Source organism: Brachycentrus maculatus, unplaced genomic scaffold (assembly GCF_059751285.1).
Source record: "Brachycentrus maculatus isolate JH-2025_06_01 unplaced genomic scaffold, ASM5975128v1 h1tg000121l, whole genome shotgun sequence".
NCBI classification, from domain to species: domain Eukaryota; kingdom Metazoa; phylum Arthropoda; class Insecta; order Trichoptera; family Brachycentridae; genus Brachycentrus; species Brachycentrus maculatus.
Window position 1 is genome coordinate 127,716 of NW_028280874.1, and position 17,859 is coordinate 145,574.

The 17,859-nt window shown below is 36.0% G+C and overlaps 3 protein-coding genes across 4 annotated transcripts in view; 1 reads left to right on the forward strand and 2 right to left on the reverse strand.

The window, feature by feature from the left end:
* The window catches only part of LOC148309525 (glutamate receptor ionotropic, NMDA 2C-like), a gene marked incomplete at its 5' end in the record, with an annotated part of 116,674 nt that extends 111,304 nt beyond the window's left edge, over positions 1–5,370 (forward strand). The window contains 2 exons of the mRNA XM_088259906.1: positions 3,225–3,329; positions 4,790–5,370. Of these exons, the coding sequence (XP_088116032.1) occupies positions 3,225–3,329; positions 4,790–4,835 (151 nt within the window). The remainder of the gene's footprint in view (positions 1–3,224; positions 3,330–4,789) is intronic.
* A 4,212-nt stretch (positions 5,371–9,582) lies between these two features.
* Positions 9,583–11,653, reverse strand: LOC148309526 (aprataxin-like). Of its 2 annotated transcripts, XM_088259947.1 has the most exons (3): positions 11,472–11,652; positions 10,862–11,360; positions 9,583–9,860 (listed from the first exon to the last, which is right to left on the reverse strand). In XM_088259947.1, the coding sequence occupies exons 2-3, from the start codon at positions 11,274–11,276 to the stop codon at positions 9,706–9,708; spliced, it is 570 nt and encodes a 189-aa protein (XP_088116073.1). In that variant the 5' UTR covers positions 11,277–11,360; positions 11,472–11,652; the 3' UTR covers positions 9,583–9,705. The 2 variants fall into 2 exon arrangements, with proteins under 2 accessions (XP_088116073.1, XP_088116072.1); XM_088259946.1 differs by having other exon boundaries at positions 10,862–11,653.
* A 3,539-nt stretch (positions 11,654–15,192) lies between these two features.
* LOC148309527 (dipeptidase 1-like) overlaps positions 15,193–17,859 on the reverse strand; it is a 208,976-nt gene continuing 206,309 nt past the window's right edge. The window contains exon 3 of the mRNA XM_088259928.1: positions 15,193–17,280. Coding sequence (XP_088116054.1) covers positions 15,937–17,280 — 1,344 coding nt within the window. The 3' untranslated portion in view covers positions 15,193–15,936. The remainder of the gene's footprint in view (positions 17,281–17,859) is intronic.

Below are 17,859 nucleotides of genomic sequence, written 5' to 3' on the forward strand. Positions count from 1 at the left end.
GTGAAACTCGGTGAAATAATATTGTTGCGGAAAATCAATAAGACAGCAGATGTGAATTGGAAAGGATTTGCTTACTATATTTGGGATGGTATTTTTAGATATGTTGTAAGTTTATGTTGTTTTTCTGTTTCCCATGTGAACTGTAGATAAGAGTGATGTATATAGCACTTGTTCCAATAAACATATATATAATGCTTAGAATAAGCCGGCTGATGTGATAATTGCTGGTTTGTGCTTTGCCTATGTTATTTGATATAAAATATGCTTTGGTTTTTTGTGTCACAACATTACATTACTCCCAGATTTATATAAAGAAAATAAACATATTTATAGTATTTATGTCCCCCTCCATAGTGTAATAGTCAGCACGCTCGGCTACCGTTCTAGAGGTCCCGGGTTCAATTCCCAGGAGGGGGGGGTCCAATAAATATAAGTGATTTTTTCGCTTTAATATTTCCTGAAGCAGGGAGCTAATCGCCTTTCCTTCATGTGTTAATGATCAAGATAATACTGCGTTTACATGATGAAGTGCCCTATGCACCATTGGGGTGCGGATAAGGGTTTTTAAAAAATATGAATATTGTATATTTATAACATACTAGCTGTTCCCGGCTATGCATTGTTGTTGTTCAATCTGGTTAAATAGAAAAGAAAGAAAAGAGATTGCATACATTTCTAATATGTTTAATTTCACAATAGTTGTGAAACAATGAAAATTTCAAAAATCTAAAATACAAGAATACAATAAAAAAATATATTGAAATTGGTAAGTAACAGCAGCTGTCAAGAAGCTTGTTGTCCGCCATAAGCAATGTTAATTGCATCTGTTGCTTTTAAATTCCACAGAATGCGCTGCCATTGCGGTCAAAAATGTGTTTTCAAATAAAAAAATACATCTTTTTACTGTCACTGGTTAAAATACCTTTCACTGGTGTACCATATATGAAATCAAACGCGTTTTCAAACACCTAGTTGTTTGAAAATGCGTGTGATTTCGACCAATTTCTAAGCAATCGGTGAATTACTTGAGGAGATTAAGGATTTTGAACACATAATCATTTACATTTTTTTTACCATTTATAAATATAACAGACATAAGTAAGAATGGTTGTTGATTGTGAAACTGCTTTTGTTACATTATTTTATGTCATTTTAGTTATTTTTATCAAAAATATAGCTTTAAATCACTGTATAAATGTATTGCTTCTTATTCAAAATATAACCATACTTTCATGTTAAATAATAACCATTTATAGTAGAGATAAAACAAACTCAGGTTAGTATCTGGTAACCAAAATCCACCAACAGCAAAAAAAACTGTGAATATTTTACAAGTACTTGAGTAAGTAGGGAATAAATATCAAAGATTCTAGAGAAGTGTTAGTAGTAAGTGAAGATATGCCTAGAAACATAAACAAAAATTTGAAAACCATATACCAATGTACAAATCTATAGTGTTAACGGCAAGCTTTTTTTTTTATCAGCAAAACACCCAAAATCGAGTGATACATGCCACCTTTCATTACTGGTACCTTTCATTATTATGCTGTAAATTAACTTGAATGATTACTACAACTTACTCAAACGTTTTTGCGGAAAGCTTCATTGACATTCAAGACATTGAAATTTTAGATGTTTTATTTATTTTTTATGCAGATATCTAACTTACTCTATCCTCAATATAACGTTTTTTTCGTGCAAATTAAACCAGGCTGTAAAAAATCCTGATGTTCCATAGCTATATATAGGTATACTCAGAGGCGCACAATATATATGCAGAAAAGCAGTGCCTTCCCTGGATATCCGCCTCCGTATTGTAATGGTCAGCACGCTCGCCTACTGTTCTTGAGGTCTCGGGTTCAATTCCCAAGAGGGGTCAAATAAATAAAAGTGAATTTTCACGCTCATATTTATTCAATAATACCCTGGACTGGTACCTAAAGCGGCAGGCTGATCACCTTTTCTTTATGTGTTAACGATCAAGATAACACTTCTTTTATATGGTGCAGTGCCCTATTCACCATTGGGGTATGGATAAGGGTTTGTAGAAGAATATAGAAACACGACCAGTGCCTACTATACCTTATCCTTACCCAACCCTACCTTGATTAAAAACTCTGCACGCCACTGGGTATACTCGTATTTGACGTATCGAGAATAGCGACTTGGTAAAAATGGATTGTCTGACTCCGTAGTGCAGTGGTTACCGGGTTTAGCTACCGTGTTAGAGGTCCTGGGTTCGATTCCCAAGGGGGTCTAAGTATTTGTTTACTTTCATATTTATTTTATACCACCCTAAATTAGTAAAAAGAAGTGCAGGACTGATCAACTTGCCTTCATGCAATTAACGATCAAGATAATACTGCTTGGCAATATTGAAACGATGCGTCATCAGGTGCAGATAATGGTTAGAAGAAGAAAAAAAAGTGGAAAAAATCGTCATGGTAACTGGTAATTATACTAATTGGATTTCTCCAAAAAAATCATTGATCGCAACAGAGGGTTAATTAATATACATAAAACATATATCAGTTTACACCGGCTTTCATTTTTAGAAAAAAAATATGTATTAGTTTAAGCACAGTGGCCTAAAATGCTATTGTTTATCAACCAAGTGTATGCTTCAAGCACTGTATATGCCTTAAATTGATATGCTTTGCTTTGCCTAATAGAATCCATATTTATCTGGATAAAAAATATGCATTTTGGAATGAAAATTGCTTCCAATATATACCATACATACTTAATTGAAAAATGTACTTCTTATATCAATATCACTAAAATTCATTTTGTATTTTTAAAATGTTTTCCTTTTTATCTTGTCCGGCTTCACGGAGCATAACGATTAGCAAGTTTAGCTACCATACATGATAATCTGGGTTCGGTTCCCAGTGCAGTGTTCGTATTGAGAGCAAAAGCAGAGAAGTTAAAAAACTGACAATGTCAAAACCATTTGTTTCTATGGAAGCCCTATTTTTTTATTTAAAAAAATATTTCACCAACAAGACTCTTTTTGAAAGGCATTTTTAATTATATTAAATGAAAACTTGTAAATATTGTATCTCTTGTGTAAAATATAGATTTTGAAAAATTATTTACTCAAGTTTTCAATACACAAATACGATTGATATACATGTACACTTTATTTGTGTCATGTAATCATAATTCTGTGAATTTCATTTACTAAATTTGTTTAAGAAAATAAGTAGACTTTGATATTCTAGGCTTGCAAGCGCTTCTGATCTCCTTCGAGCTGGCACTAGGGACATGACGAGGAGCCAGCTCTTGTCTCCGGAATATATCGGAGGCAGTGCTAGAGATCTGTACAGGTATTAAATTAATTAGTAAAATCAGAAGAGTAATAAAAAAACGGTCTTCAATTTATGATTGTGAGTTTATTCCTACATTCAAATGGATGAAAAATTAGAAATTTGATTTAATGCAGTGCCCAATAAGATTGTTTTAATCTGTCGTAGTTAAGGTGGAGATTGACCGGAGCATTTCGTCGTAACGTAACACGTTACGATGCGAGCATTCAGACAGTCAGTACACCGAGCCGAGCGCTCCATCCATAGTTTCGGATGCTCGGTGATGCTCGCCGCGAGCGATGTTACGACGCTATGTTACGACGAAATGCTCCGGTCAGTCTCCACCTTTAGAGTTTCTTTGTTTACCTACCTACCTTTTAACTTGTCCAAACAACTTTTCCTTACCTTCTACATTTATATTATGTACAGGTGTTTTTTTTAAGGTATACAAATTCAAATTTCCCGCAATAAATTGATGGGGGCTCCCGCCATGTAGCACGTTGCGGCATCTTGTCGAAATCATAGATCTGTCACATTAATGCTTTTCAACTGAGGTATGAAGAAGTCAGTAAGCATGGTTCTGTTGCGCTCTCCATTGACCGTATCATTCTGGCCGGCATCTTCTTTAAAAATAATATGGGCCAATGATTCCACCTCCCTAAAAAGCACACGAAATAGTGACTTTTAATGGATGTAAGGGCGTCTCGACAAAGGCTTTTGGGCTTTCTCCACTCCAAATTTGGTAATTCCGCTTATTGACACAGCCATTTAACCAAAAATGTGTCTCATCAGTGAACAAAATTCTGCATTGAAAAAGAGGATCAAGCTGAATATTATTTTTGGTCATTTAGTCGATTCATGGTGAAATGGCTAAAAACGTACTAAATTGACAGTCTGTAGAAACAATGTTCCCAGTTAAAAACCGAAATTCTAAAAAAAGCACCCTATACATTAAATCCGCCTCCGTAGTGTAATGGTCAGCGCACTCGGCTACCGTTCTGGAGGTCCCGGATTCGATTCCCAGAGGGGGTCTAATAAATATAAGTGATTTTTTAACTCTAATATTTATTAAATATTACCCTGGACTGGTACCTTTGGAGGGCTGATCACCTTTCCTTCGTGTGTCAATGATCAAGATAACACTGCGTTTATATGATGCAGTGCCCTATGCACCATGAATACATTAATTCGTTCAAATAAATACATTAATTTATTATTATTATTACATTTGGCACGATCAAGTATGCCAAATACTTGAAAGTGGTTAGATTAGGAGTCGAAACAATCGGCGGGTATGTATGAGGAGATGCATGAACGTGGAGGAGGCGAAGAATGATGAGTGGTGTGGCGTTCTATTCTCTCTGCCTATCCCTGTGGGGAAGCGGCGTGAGGGTTGGTTAGTGTTTCTTATTGGGTTGTTTGTTGTTGTTATCATCTTCCCTCTTCTGTTTTCCATTGTTAATACGCCCTTTTTGTTTCAGACCGGACCACCGAACGGAAATAGCGGAGATGGAAACTGTTCTGTGATCAACGAACAACCACCATGGCAACTATTTGCAAAATATCTGTTTATATTCAGATTGGTAAAATTATATACATCCCTCCGTTTGTATATAACTGGTATTGAAGAATATAACCCGGATATCCGAAAGCCCAAGGATGGTGAAGAGAAAAAATATAATGACAATTATCCGTTGAACTAAATTCAAATGTGATGAAGCTTCCATTGTTCTTATGAAGCAGTACTAGCTAAGTTTGTGTACTTTACAATAGCCACGGGATTTGTATTTGTGAAAAGTCATTACTTTATGGAGAAGTTGTGGTTTTATTATATTACACAATGTTTTATTGGTGTTGAACTATTGTTCGTAATCGTAAATGGTATTCCATAAAAAAATATGTACATATTGTGAAGACTACAAGTATATAGAAATGTGCCACATATTTTATAAAAAACAAATTCAACTTTAGCTCTCAAATTAATACTGAAAACACACGAATTGTATTGTGTTGTAAAAATGCTGTTTCAAATCTTCAACGAATACTTTAATTACCAAGAAAATTACAAACTTAAACATATCGCTCACTCCCTTCAAGAACGTCATAAATCAAAAATCGACAATTTTCAGTTGTGGATGTTTTCAGAATGCCCAGAAAATGTACTATATCCCAGCAAAAGAAGCATATTTTTAACTTAATATTTACCCGCTACAGGGCAGAAAGTGTTGTTTTTGCATTTTGAAGAAAAGGTATTGTTTCATTATTTTTTTAAATGTATTAAATATTTTTCAAATGGAGAAAAAAACCTTCAGGTTTTACCTAAAAAGATGTGTTGCACAGTAAAAAGTTCAATAAGTGGCTTGACATTTATTTTTGATACATTGTGTTATATTTTTAAACTTTAAAAACGCTCTCCTGAAAAATCTAGATTTTTTATTTATGATGTTCTTGAAAGGAGTGAGCAATATTTGCTATGTAGGATAGCGAGCATACAATGGAGTCCGCAATTCATTTGTTTGCCTGAAACTGAATACCGAAAAAATTAAAGCAGTACATCAACATGTGAATGTAGCCTTACATCCGTACCAAGCATATGGATATATAAAAATCAGTATGGAAAAAACTATAGTATATATATTGATTATAAAGATTTGTACATATTTGGTCTTCTATATGTTAATGTCAGAAATTGCTGATTCCTATGTTGACAACTTCTCCATGTTGATTAATTTAAATGATTGACGGACATTATGTGGTGGCAGATTGTGACAAATATGGATAAATAGTATTAATAATTATTATGTGTGGTAATTAAGTTAAGGTATGCGACATGCTGCGTTTTCCCCCGTGCTACCGAAGGAAAACATCGTAACTGTATCGGTGTTGTATCGTAAAGCATTCTCAAAGTGTATAGACGGCGGACGATGGTTTGAAACTGTATTCGTGTTTATCCTATAAGAGTATTCTACGAGAACATATTTACACCAATTACTTTAAGCATAATAATAGTCTAAACAGAAAATGAATAAATTACCATGTAATTATTAAATAAACTAATTGAATTCTTAAACTGACTGTAATACGTAGTAGAAAAATCGGAGATTCGCTCATTTATAACTCAATAAGATTAAAATAATTTTCCCTTATTTCGGGGACAAGGTCTCGATGAATTATGCGTGAATTATTCAGAGAACTACACATTGTTTTGGTAAAATTGCGTCCAGATTAAATTTTTACAGTTTATTTCGTTCACCATTAGGTAGCAAAATAAGAAACAACAAAAATGTATTATATTTTATATTATTTTAAAGAAAAATATATATATTTTTACCTAGAATGGATCCGAATATTTTTTTCAACTCGTAGTTCTTTATGACATTTGTTGGTGATGTTATTGGATGGATTGTTATTGCTGTTAACTGTTGTTACATTGTTGTTATACCTCACTTAGCTGTTTTGGGATTGCAGTAGAGACAATTACCTCCCACGTTGACTATCATTCTCTCCCATTCCATGGCTGGGGAAGGGAGAATGCGATACTCAACTCAAACTAACATTGTCAATAAATTGAACCCTTTTTTTATCAGCAATTTTTTAACAGCACATAATTATTTTACGAAGAAAACTATTCACTAGTTTTTCTGAACTAATATCAAAAGCCATACGAAATCACTGTCCTACTCATTGTACTAGCCATGGCCAAGAGTTCTAAAGTGTCAATACTGGAACATGCAGAGACATCTCACGGAATAATCTTCAAATAATAAGATAAACATATGCGACCTCCTGAGCACCATTACAAATATCTTCTTCTAACCGTGTCCCCACCAAAAGGTGCAAAGGGTGCTGCATTCAAGTGATACAGTGTTATCTTGATCTTTACTTACATGAAGGCAGGGTGGTCAATCCTGCACTTCAGGTATCAGTCCAGGGTAATATTGAATAATTTTGAGTGAAAAATCACCAATATTTATTTTGCCCCCCCTGGAAATCGAATCTGGGGCCTCCAGCGCAATAGCTTATTGCGCAAACCATTACACTTCAGAGGTGGACAAATGTAAATATCTTCCTGGCACATAATGGGTTATACCTTCATTCAGCCGTATCATTAAACATGATGATCAATCGACCAATATCTACAGTGATGCCTCGCATAATGAACACTGCGCACAACGAACTTTCTGTTCGCCCATTATGTAACTCACACAACGAATCTTGCTTCACACAACGGACTATATCGTATTTCGTTTTACCACTCAAACGCTCCTAGATTGCACGTAGCTAATGAAGTTGTACTAAGAGCTCCAAGCCCTTCTAGTCCAGCAAGAAGATGACGCTCAACGACAAGCTTCATCCAACAATGAGGAAGAGCAATCAAATCTCAACTATTGCCAACAAGGACATCCTCGTCAAATGGGAAGAGGTTCAGGAGTTTACCAAAAATCACTATCCAAACTCAGCTGAGGCCATTAGGATCAATGATCTCTACATAGAGTCCATTATTTCCAGAAGGTGTTGAAGAAGAGGGGAAAACAGACAACCTTGCAAAGGTTTTTCAAGAAGCCAACAGCCGAGAAGCAAAGGATGGAACAATATTTAATCCTACAAGCCTCGGTAGACTCTCTTAAATCTAAGTTTGACTAAAAATATAAAATAAAATGTATCTTTTTTATGTTAGGAGTATGATATTATATGGTACAGAATGAATATTTTTTATAAACGTGTCTTTTTAAAGGAAAAGGCGTTTCACATTACGAACATGCTCCTGGAACGAACTAAGTATGTTATGCGAGGCATCACTGTATTTGGATTAATCTAACAACTGCCAGTAAAACCGTATTCAAACATTAAACAAAATTACATTGTTTTGTTAAAACGCGGTTAATAAATGATCGTCGTTATAGCAGAATCCTTAACTTGAACATAATGTATGTATCATCATAGGACTGAATGAAGGTTAATGAAGGACTCGTAATTCCATGTAGTAAAACAGCACTTTCTCTGCTGCTATAAAGTAATATTATCACTCATCCCTCATCAGAAGTTTTATTATCAGTCTCCTAGTGTGTCAAGTATTCTATTATGTATATTAATTTTTTAATATTATAATAAAACAAATCATATATTTTGGTAAATTAATATTAAAAGTTGACAGAAAATGTGGCAAATGCTGTAAATAGTCGCTGATGTGTTCTGAGCCTCGTGTGGATGCTTAGATACTAAAATCTACTGCAATCAACGAAACCTAGAAGTAGTTTACGTATATTATGAAGCTCAAATAACGCTTACACTAGCACACTTCTGTAACGCTCCCATCTCACACATTTTGTACTCATTCATCATTCATTAATATTTTAATTGATGTTCTTCATTTATATGTAAAAAATAATACAATAAACTCTGTAAATAGCTTCTAAAGTAAAACAATAATATAATAAATGTATCAGAAATTCACTAATGTTTTGGAAACAAAATATGTACTGACAAATTACTGTAACATTGTGGTGTATTTTATTTGTTGATGAATGTGAATGTTATGAAGATGTAAACATTATGTATGTGTAATCATAATACATGTATATTACCTTTTCTAATTACCTTGTTTTATTTCAAACCATTATAAGAAAATGAACTGCAGGGTAGGTTCCAAATGTTTCCTGGCAAGATTGTGTGTTCATTAACCCAGAGATTTGACGCCGGATGAACATTGGCGGATATATAATGTCTATATAATAACTACTCCAGCTATTTTGTAATGCAAGCATAACCTTAACATATCTCTATAAACATATATTCTTACTATTTGTTCCTTATCATCACCCAATAGTGTATAGGGAACCTCTAACCCTTATCCACACCAAATGGCGAATAGGGCACTCCATCGCATCGAAGCAATCCTACGTTTATCCTATTAAGGAATAAACGTAAGATTGCTTCGATGATGCCAGCATTAGCTGGAAAATGCCAGCATTAGCTGGAAGGCAAGATGATCAGTTTGACGCATTAGGTGATATTAAATAAGTAATAGAGTGATAAATCACTTATATTTACATTGACCCACCCTAGAAATCGAACCTGGGGCCTTCACCATGGTAGCCATATACTCTGATAATACACTACCAAAGCGGACTTACCTTTATGCATCATTATCTCGATCGTAACTTATATGAAGGCAAGTTGATCAGTCTCATGTTGTGTACAGGCATTAAATACTTGCATTCTATCCAGTCTGTGTACCATTGTAGTTTAGAAGCAATATTTAAAAGTCAGTATGTATAATAAAAAACAGATCTTTATTCATTTAAAAAAAATAACAACAATATAAATAATATTTTATAATTAAAGGACTAGCCACAACATCGATCGATACGTTACATACTACAAATATATATCCTGTTTACATATGACTGATTAGGTGTGTCTTCAGTGTTGGCATATTTTTTGGTGCAAAGTTGCATTTATGGCATTTCAAGGGTGTTCCGATGTATTTCTTGTGCTGAGCCTCTGAGATTTTAGCTATGTGATCGTTCTTCTCAATCATTTTTATGAGATCTGGAATAAATTTAATAATAAATTAATAAATAAATTCTTTGTTTATGTCTTAATGCAAGCCCTTTTCCTACGTGGAGCATTAGAAATCCACAATATCACTCCAGGTTCTTTTGATGGCTGCCAGCTCCTTTGCATCCCAGGGATTGCAAGTCAGGGACCCATTCCACAGCTTATACGAGAATTGCTGATAAATTATCAACAATCTTGGGCGTCGGCTACTTTATACCTTGTGAAAGAGGAAATCTTGGTGGCAGATCTTAGGAGACAAGTAAAGTACATGGCCTTGCCATCAAAATCGGCATTTATTGGCGACAGTTATGACTGTGGGTTGCTATGTTGCCAGCTGTTGTTGCATTCCTCACTAAGCCAAACCACTAAATGACAAAATTTCATTATAAATCTAAAGTTGGTCTCATTACTAAGTTTGCGACAGTTCTGGGGCCTGGTAAGGTAACATTTTTGAGAATTGTATTAAGTCTACACATCCTCAATGCAGTGGAAATCTTTGCCTGCATTTTCTTTGTTGAATTTTAACTAATGAATCTGAATGAAATGATTATTCTTACGGCTTGTTTTCAAGTGAAACGCAACGAACCAATGAAATACAAGGGATGTATCAGGCGTAGGTGTGCATGAAGGACATCCAATGCTAACTATTCATCAGCAGTTCTCATTTTGATGGGAAACAAGCCGGTTTAACACAAATAATTTTGGTTTAAAGTATGATTTTTATCCTTCCCTTGATTACTATATATTAGATACCAAAAAGAACACAACAAGGTTGACAAAACAAGTTTCTATTATGACAATATTGTTAAAAATATGTAATTTGAAGAATCGTAACAAAATGAGTAAGTACTGCTAATATTTTCCGAAATAACAAAATGCAAAGCAAAAATGTGGTTGAGCTAAGCCATATGCAATATGCCAAAATATTTTGGCATATTGTATCCATAAATGAATGGTAAAAATAGAATTTAAGCATGTGTAAGTATTCTTACCTTCCGAGGGAATAAAGAATTTGGTAGTGAAGCTGTTCCAGTGAGCCTTGGTCTTCAAGCACGGCGACATCATATCATCGCTTATGACATGAAGATGGAGCCTCTGCATACTTGGAACGCTGTGATATCCAATTTTGAAATTGGCCTCCACAGTGGAAGCCAGCCTCTTGCCCACGTCCTCCATATGTCTCAGGAGTGCCAGATGACCTTTGTCAAGTTTCAATATCCCGCTGATGTCTTCTTTGGGCAAAACGAGGTAGTGAAATTTTGCTTTAGGGTAGGAATCCTTTATGACCGTAACTTTGTCATCTTGCTCGACTATGTTTTCGGGGTCTGCCATGCTCGCTATCAACCCCTGAGACCAATGATGCGACAATTTTTGCTTCTTAGCCGGCGGTTTACCATCGCTTGCCATTTTCTTGCAAGCCGAAAAACTTCGAGCTTTTGAAATTATTTTCGAAATACGGTATCTTATATTGTTAAACCCAGCATACACCCTCTGAAATAATATATTTATAGACTAAATATATATAAATACTAACAAATCAATGTTTGATTTGCTCGAAAGAAAAATATTATGATGATAAATCTTTCAAACAATCGTAAATACTTTGTATTTCGGAGTACGATGAGGCTAACAGTTCTTTATCCGAAGGAAATCACTTCTACCAATAAATACTCAACATTTCATCGACTAATTCAAATAAATCATGTATTTCCGACTTGTCAAAAACAAACATATGGATAGCAAATATTAAACGCATCCAACCTTTTTTGACACTGACGTAAAACGAACGGCTAGAACAGTACTTGTTCATGGCCATTCTAAAAAACAGGTTGTGTTACTGACAACTCTATTTAAGTACTTTACTCTATGGTACAAAGTGATCTATTCACAGAGATTAAAAGAAATGTAAATATTTTCTTATTTTTGTTGTTATTAGGGAAGGGTCAAAAAATAATAAATGATATTTTCTTACACTTATTTATTTCATTAATAATTACACCATTTCAGTTCTTCACTCGAACTCAGTAATAAATTTAAAATACATGATTTGAATTGATGTATTTTTTTTCTACAACTACACCCGATGCAAACAAATACAAATTTAATCATTTATCAAAGTGCTGTCGTATTTATCTTAACTTTATATTTTTCATTTCGTTCTTCCATTTCGTCATAACAATATCCAAAGATACACTTTGTTTCAATAATGTAAAGTTTTTAATATGTTTATTTGAAAAATGGTGGTTACAAAAATACGGGTAAATAAACAAACGATCGGTCTTCGTGAAAATTTATCGACGAAATTTTATTATAAAACACAAAACACAACCAAGTACATATTTATAGTCTCTATCTTCTAAGATTGATTTTTTAACACAATTTATCATCTTCTCAATGATCCTTACAATCTTACAATATTTTTGACAAATAAAACTAAGTAAGTTGTAGTTATATTAGGTACAATATTTGAAATATTATACAAATTATTTTTAGAAAGGTACGTAAATTTTTTCTTTGGAATGTGCGTGTTGTTGTATGTATTTATATGTAGTATGTATTTAATGACCACAAAAAATAAAATAAAAAACCTTATTTTTACTAAGAATAAACGGCATTCACAAATGTATTTTATTTTATTTTTCTACTTGAGTCTCATACCTTATTTTTTTAACATATAAGTAGCCGAAATATAAAATTTAACATAAATTACTACCAAAATGTAGCAAGAATAGTAAATGAATACAAAAAAATGTATGAGGTAAGACAAAAATTTTAAGAAATAAATAACATTTTAAAAACCTCTGGTAACAAGAAAATATTTTCTGTTAAATAAAATATTTCTAAAATCTTAAAAACTTAACAATAGTAGATAATTCGAAAGATTTTTAAGGGTTTCAACCCTAGATTACGGCACATTCGTAAAATTTACTACGGAAAAATTTCTTCGTGATTTTTCTTTCATTTCTGGAAAGCATAATTCTTTCGTTCCTAAGGCTGTGGCCTTCAGTACTCTCGTATTTAGAACTTAACTAGATATTGATCAATACGAGACGTCGTGCCTTTGTCAACGTGATAGTTATTTTGCAACGATGTCGTAAATTTTACAAAAAACTTTTTTTAAACGTAAGTTTTTCTTATCGTCGTACATTTTACGATAGTCCCGTATACTTTGAAACGAGTGCCGTGATCTAGGGTTAAAATGCATTTAAACATAATATCGATAGGTTTCTACAATTGTATTAAAAAGTAATAATAAATTGTCTATGGTAGTTCGATTTTGTAAACTGCCCATCATGCTTTTCTGTACAAATCGATTTATTCAGGTTTATTTGTTAGAAAATAAATAAATATAAAAAAATACAAGATAATATCTCACTTTTCTCATGGAAACCTGTTAAAATTTTCGCCTTTACACAGGAATTGCAATGAAGCGTACTTCGACAAACAATGTCTGATGTCCCTTTTTTATATAAAACTGACCATCCAAAACGTTATGAAATTGTTCAGTTCCACATATAAGTTTGTGGAAGTGTAAGTACGTGTCAAGCTCGAAGACTCACATATGGTGTGTATGACACCTGTTGTTACTCGGGGCTTGCGGTCCCTGTTTTAAGTATTTCGTGCTGGAAGCGGGAACTGATGAGAGAGGGAACTATTTCATCGGTATTGAAACCAACTTACAAAGAACATGCATTATTATGCAACGTATCGCTAACAAATAAAATTGTGTTGCTCGACAAATACATATATTTTTTAATTATGCATTGAGAATACGTTTTTGTTTAAACCGGTATCACTTCCGATTCTACCTTTTTAATATGGGTATTTTAAATAAATTATTATTAATTTTTTGTACAGTTCTGACGCACAATAAAAAAATGATAAAAAATTGATAACTTTAGTGACAATTTTACAATTAAAATAAATTAAAATTTAAAAGTGCCATTTGAAAACAACAACATTTTAACTAGAATAACTATTTAAAGTACTTTGTACATTTGCATGTTTTTATTACATGAGAAAATCACAGCTAAATAAATAATACATCAGTGGATTCAAAATCTACATTTTGCTAACATTGTCTAATAAATAATTCACATTATTTGCGAGTTTAAAGACTGTGCGAAGATGGAAACATTTTAGAAAACAAAAGAGGAATGATACCGAACAATCAAACTTCGAAATTAACCGCAGCAATTCAAAATGTCGCTCCGGTTTCCGGTTTAAATACATTTTTTTGCAACCAGTTCATGATATCATTCAATACAAATTATATTTGCAGTCAGGGTTTTTGGCCACCACGCTAGAGGTCTCGGGTTTGATTCTCAGGGGGGTCAAAATAAATTTTAAAGTAATTTTTCACCCTAATATTTATTTAAAATCATCCTGGACATACCTGAGGCGCATGACTGACTTTATGTAATTAATGGGCACTGCAATGATACTATGTAGTGCCCTTTGCTCCATTGGGTGGGGATAAGGGTAAGAAGAAAAATAAATGTTATAAAACAACATTTGAGGTTTTTTTTAACAGTAATCGTATTTGTATTAAAAATTTGTAATTATGATGTGAATAATATAATACATGGAGTGTTATTTTAAGGCTTAGTAGCTTATAAAATCAAAATAACTTACAAATACAATACATAAATCAATTTAAATTAAATTTATTTACAATCTTTAAAGTTTTTCTGGGTAAAGTATAATTTTGTTAAAAAGAGTAATCTTTTGTTACAATTCCTTCTATACCTTAATAAGCCAAAGAGTGAAATTTATAGATGAAGTTGGTGAGCATAAATATTTCTGTATTCAAAGTATTTTTGATGGAATATCACGTACCGGGCATAACAAAAAATAAATTAAAAAAAACTCCACATATCACTGACATTATCAAATAAATTTCACATTAAAAAAGTATTATTATTGTGAATTTTACAAATTTCCTGAAACATTGTACCAAGTCGAATACTTTTGGTCTCTTTTGAATAGTTTTCAAGTTTGACAACTGGAGATTTATCTGAACACCCTTCAATATAAATAATATGAAAATTTATCGAATATTTTTACAAGACTGAACAAATGCTTAACGATAGAGAAAATTCCATTAATTTAGTGTAAGAAGAAAAATGAGTGCTTATGATTTAAGTAATAGACACGAGAAGTAGATAAAAAAGGGTTCTTCTTAAACTTAAGGTAAGGTAAGGGTAGATACTTATTTATATTTTAATAAGTAACTGATATATTTTTAATTTGTGCGTTGATAGATTGAACTCATACTGATTGTTCTACACTTCAATATGGTAAATAATACATTAGTATTGGATTTTTTTGTATGTATTTTAAATGTATCTTTGAAATTGTACAAATAAAAATTAAACGGACACAATATTATAGTTTTATCACAAAGTTTTTAAAGTTAGTGCGAATTTTGATGAACACAATCACAAGCCTCTGAGCATAAAGACACTTGTTTTCCTGGTGAATATAAATAAATAAATAAAAAATTGGAAGTACAGATTGATAAAGGCGAAACAAACACAGGATTTAGGAGTACCTAATATTGACTAGGAAATGTTTAAAAATAATATCATATTTTATTTACGAGCCTAATAGTAAGTTTTAATTTAAATGGCAACATAAATTTTTTGACATCAAAAACATTTTTAAAAAATCATCAAACAGTTTTTTGATGTGTTTTTTTTTTTCAATTTCGATGTCGTTAGATTTATTTTGTGGTAGATTCCATTTATATGAACTTAAACAAAAACATGAAAAAAATTATAATGTAGGTCGAGATATTCATTCACCGCATAGCTTACAATTCCCGAAGGTACACTTAGTAAATGTTCCGATTTTGGTTTTTATTTCTTTTTTACTGACAAATATTGTACATGCGGATCTCGAGGTGATTTATCATATTACGAAGGCATGGGCGAGACCGAGTCTGGACGAATAGAAAAGTTCGCGCCTCCTCAGGAAAGGAGAAGTGTGACAACGAAATATGCTGCGAGCGGAGACACGAGCTCGGCGCGGGCGCTGGTGCGGCTGGGCGGGCGGCGGGCGGCGGTCAGGAGAGCGGGTAGGTGCAGGCGGAGGCGGCGGGCGGCGCGGGCGGCGGCTCCTCGGCCGGCAGCACGGCCGCCAGCCGCCACTTGTCGCGCACCTCCTCCACGCGGCCCAGCGCGCGCACCACGTTCAGGCCGGCCAGCTTCAGCACGTCGCGCTCGCTCCACGCCGGGTCGGCCAGCAGCTCGGCCAGCAGGTGCGGGTAGCGCGACACGTCCTCCAGCCCCGTCGGCGTCATGTTGATCCCGTCGTACCCGGCGCCGATGCCCACGTGGTCGATCCCCGCCACCTTGCGGATGTGGTTGATGTGCTTGATGACGTCCTGGATGGTCGCCGTGTCGTTGCACGTCACCAGCTGCGAGAAGAAGTTCACCATGACGACTCCGCCGTTCCTCGCCACGAGCCGCAGGATGTCGTCCGGCACGTTGCGCGTCGAGTTGCACAGCGCCATGGCCCCCGAGTGGGAGAACACGACGGGCGCGTGCGACGCGTTGAGCGCGTCCCGGGCCGTGCTGGCCGCCACGTGCGACAGGTCCACCAGCATGCCGAGGCGGTTCATCTCGCGGATGACGGTGCGGCCGAAGGGCGTCAGGCCGCGGTCGCCGCCCGCCGCGCCCGCCCACGGCGTGTCGCACGTGTGCGTGACGGTCAGGTAGCGCGCGCCCAGCCCGTACAGCGAGCGCAGCACGCCCAGCGAGTTGCCGAGAGAGTGTCCTCCCTCCACGCCGATGAGGGAGGCGATGCGGCCCGCGCGGTGCGTGTCCAGCAGCTCGCGCGAGCCCGTCACCAGACTGAGGTGGCGCGGGTTGAGGTCGATGAGCCGCTTGATGACGTCTATCTGTTCGAGGGTGAGCTGCACGGCGTCCGCGTGCTGCGCGCCGCAGGGCACGTAGGCCGACCAGAACTGCGCGCCCACGAGGCCGGCGCGCAGGCGCGGGATGTCCGTGTGCGACCACTGGCTGCGCGCCCAGGGCTCCACGCGGCCCAGGTCCGCGCTGAGGTTGAGGCCGCCGATCTTGTTGCGCAGGAACTTGCGCACGTTCCAGGCGAGGTCGTTGTGGCCGTCGACGAGCGGGGAGTCGCGCAGCAGGCGGCGCACCGTGTCGAGGCGCGCCTGCGGGGTGTCGCGGCGCCCGGGGCCGCCCAGCGCGAGCGGTAGGCCGAGGCCGGCGGCGAGCGCGGCCAGCAGCGCCAGCGCCACGAGCCACAGGCGCCAGGGGCGGGCGGGCGGCGCGGGGCCCTTAGCGGGCTCCCCGCTGGACGAGTAGCTGCTGGACGCCGAGTCCGCCGGCAGGAAGTGGCCCCCGTTGCAGCGCTCCGCCACATCCGGCAGATCTCGAGCACCCTGAAACGGAAATCGAACAAATATATTTTTTTTCCTTAAATATCCGCCATTTTTGTCATATGACAGGTGACACTTATCGCTTTATTTGCGAGTATGATGATCGAAGAAAATTAAGTCTATAACAGTAGCGTGATTTCCGTAACCTTTCTAGCGCGGCTGTGAAGGAACGTCGGGGAATGCGGAAGCAGGAAGCGGAAACGGAAACGTGACCGCTAAATTAATGGGAATTTCAGTCATAAATTACGGAAATTTATAAATACCCCTGAGCACTTATGGTTCTGAAACAGATTGGAGTTATTGCTTTTATTACTGCCAGTATAATATAATCTAGGTAACTTTAAGATACATTACATATTGTATTTTACGGTGCTGGAAAATATTTAATTTAACCACTAAATGACCCGAACAGATTTTCAATCAATGACCCTCTTAATATAAAAATATATACCAAAACTATCAGATATAACTAACCGAAGGTATTTTTATTTATATTTAAGAGATCTCTTAATAAGAAGATCTAAAACCCATATAAAAGATAATAAAATACAGTAAAATAATAAAAAAAATAACTGTACACAA

Excerpts from the sequence above, each read along its gene's own strand:
- LOC148309526 (XM_088259946.1), bottom strand. The coding sequence starts at position 11,276 with ATGGCAAGCGATGGTAAACCGCCGGCTAAGAAGCAAAAATTGTCGCAT. Across the intron at positions 9,861-10,861 it reads ATTCTTTATTCCCTCGGAAG|ATCTCATAAAAATGATTGAG; the intron begins GTAAGAATACTT and ends AATTTATTCCAG.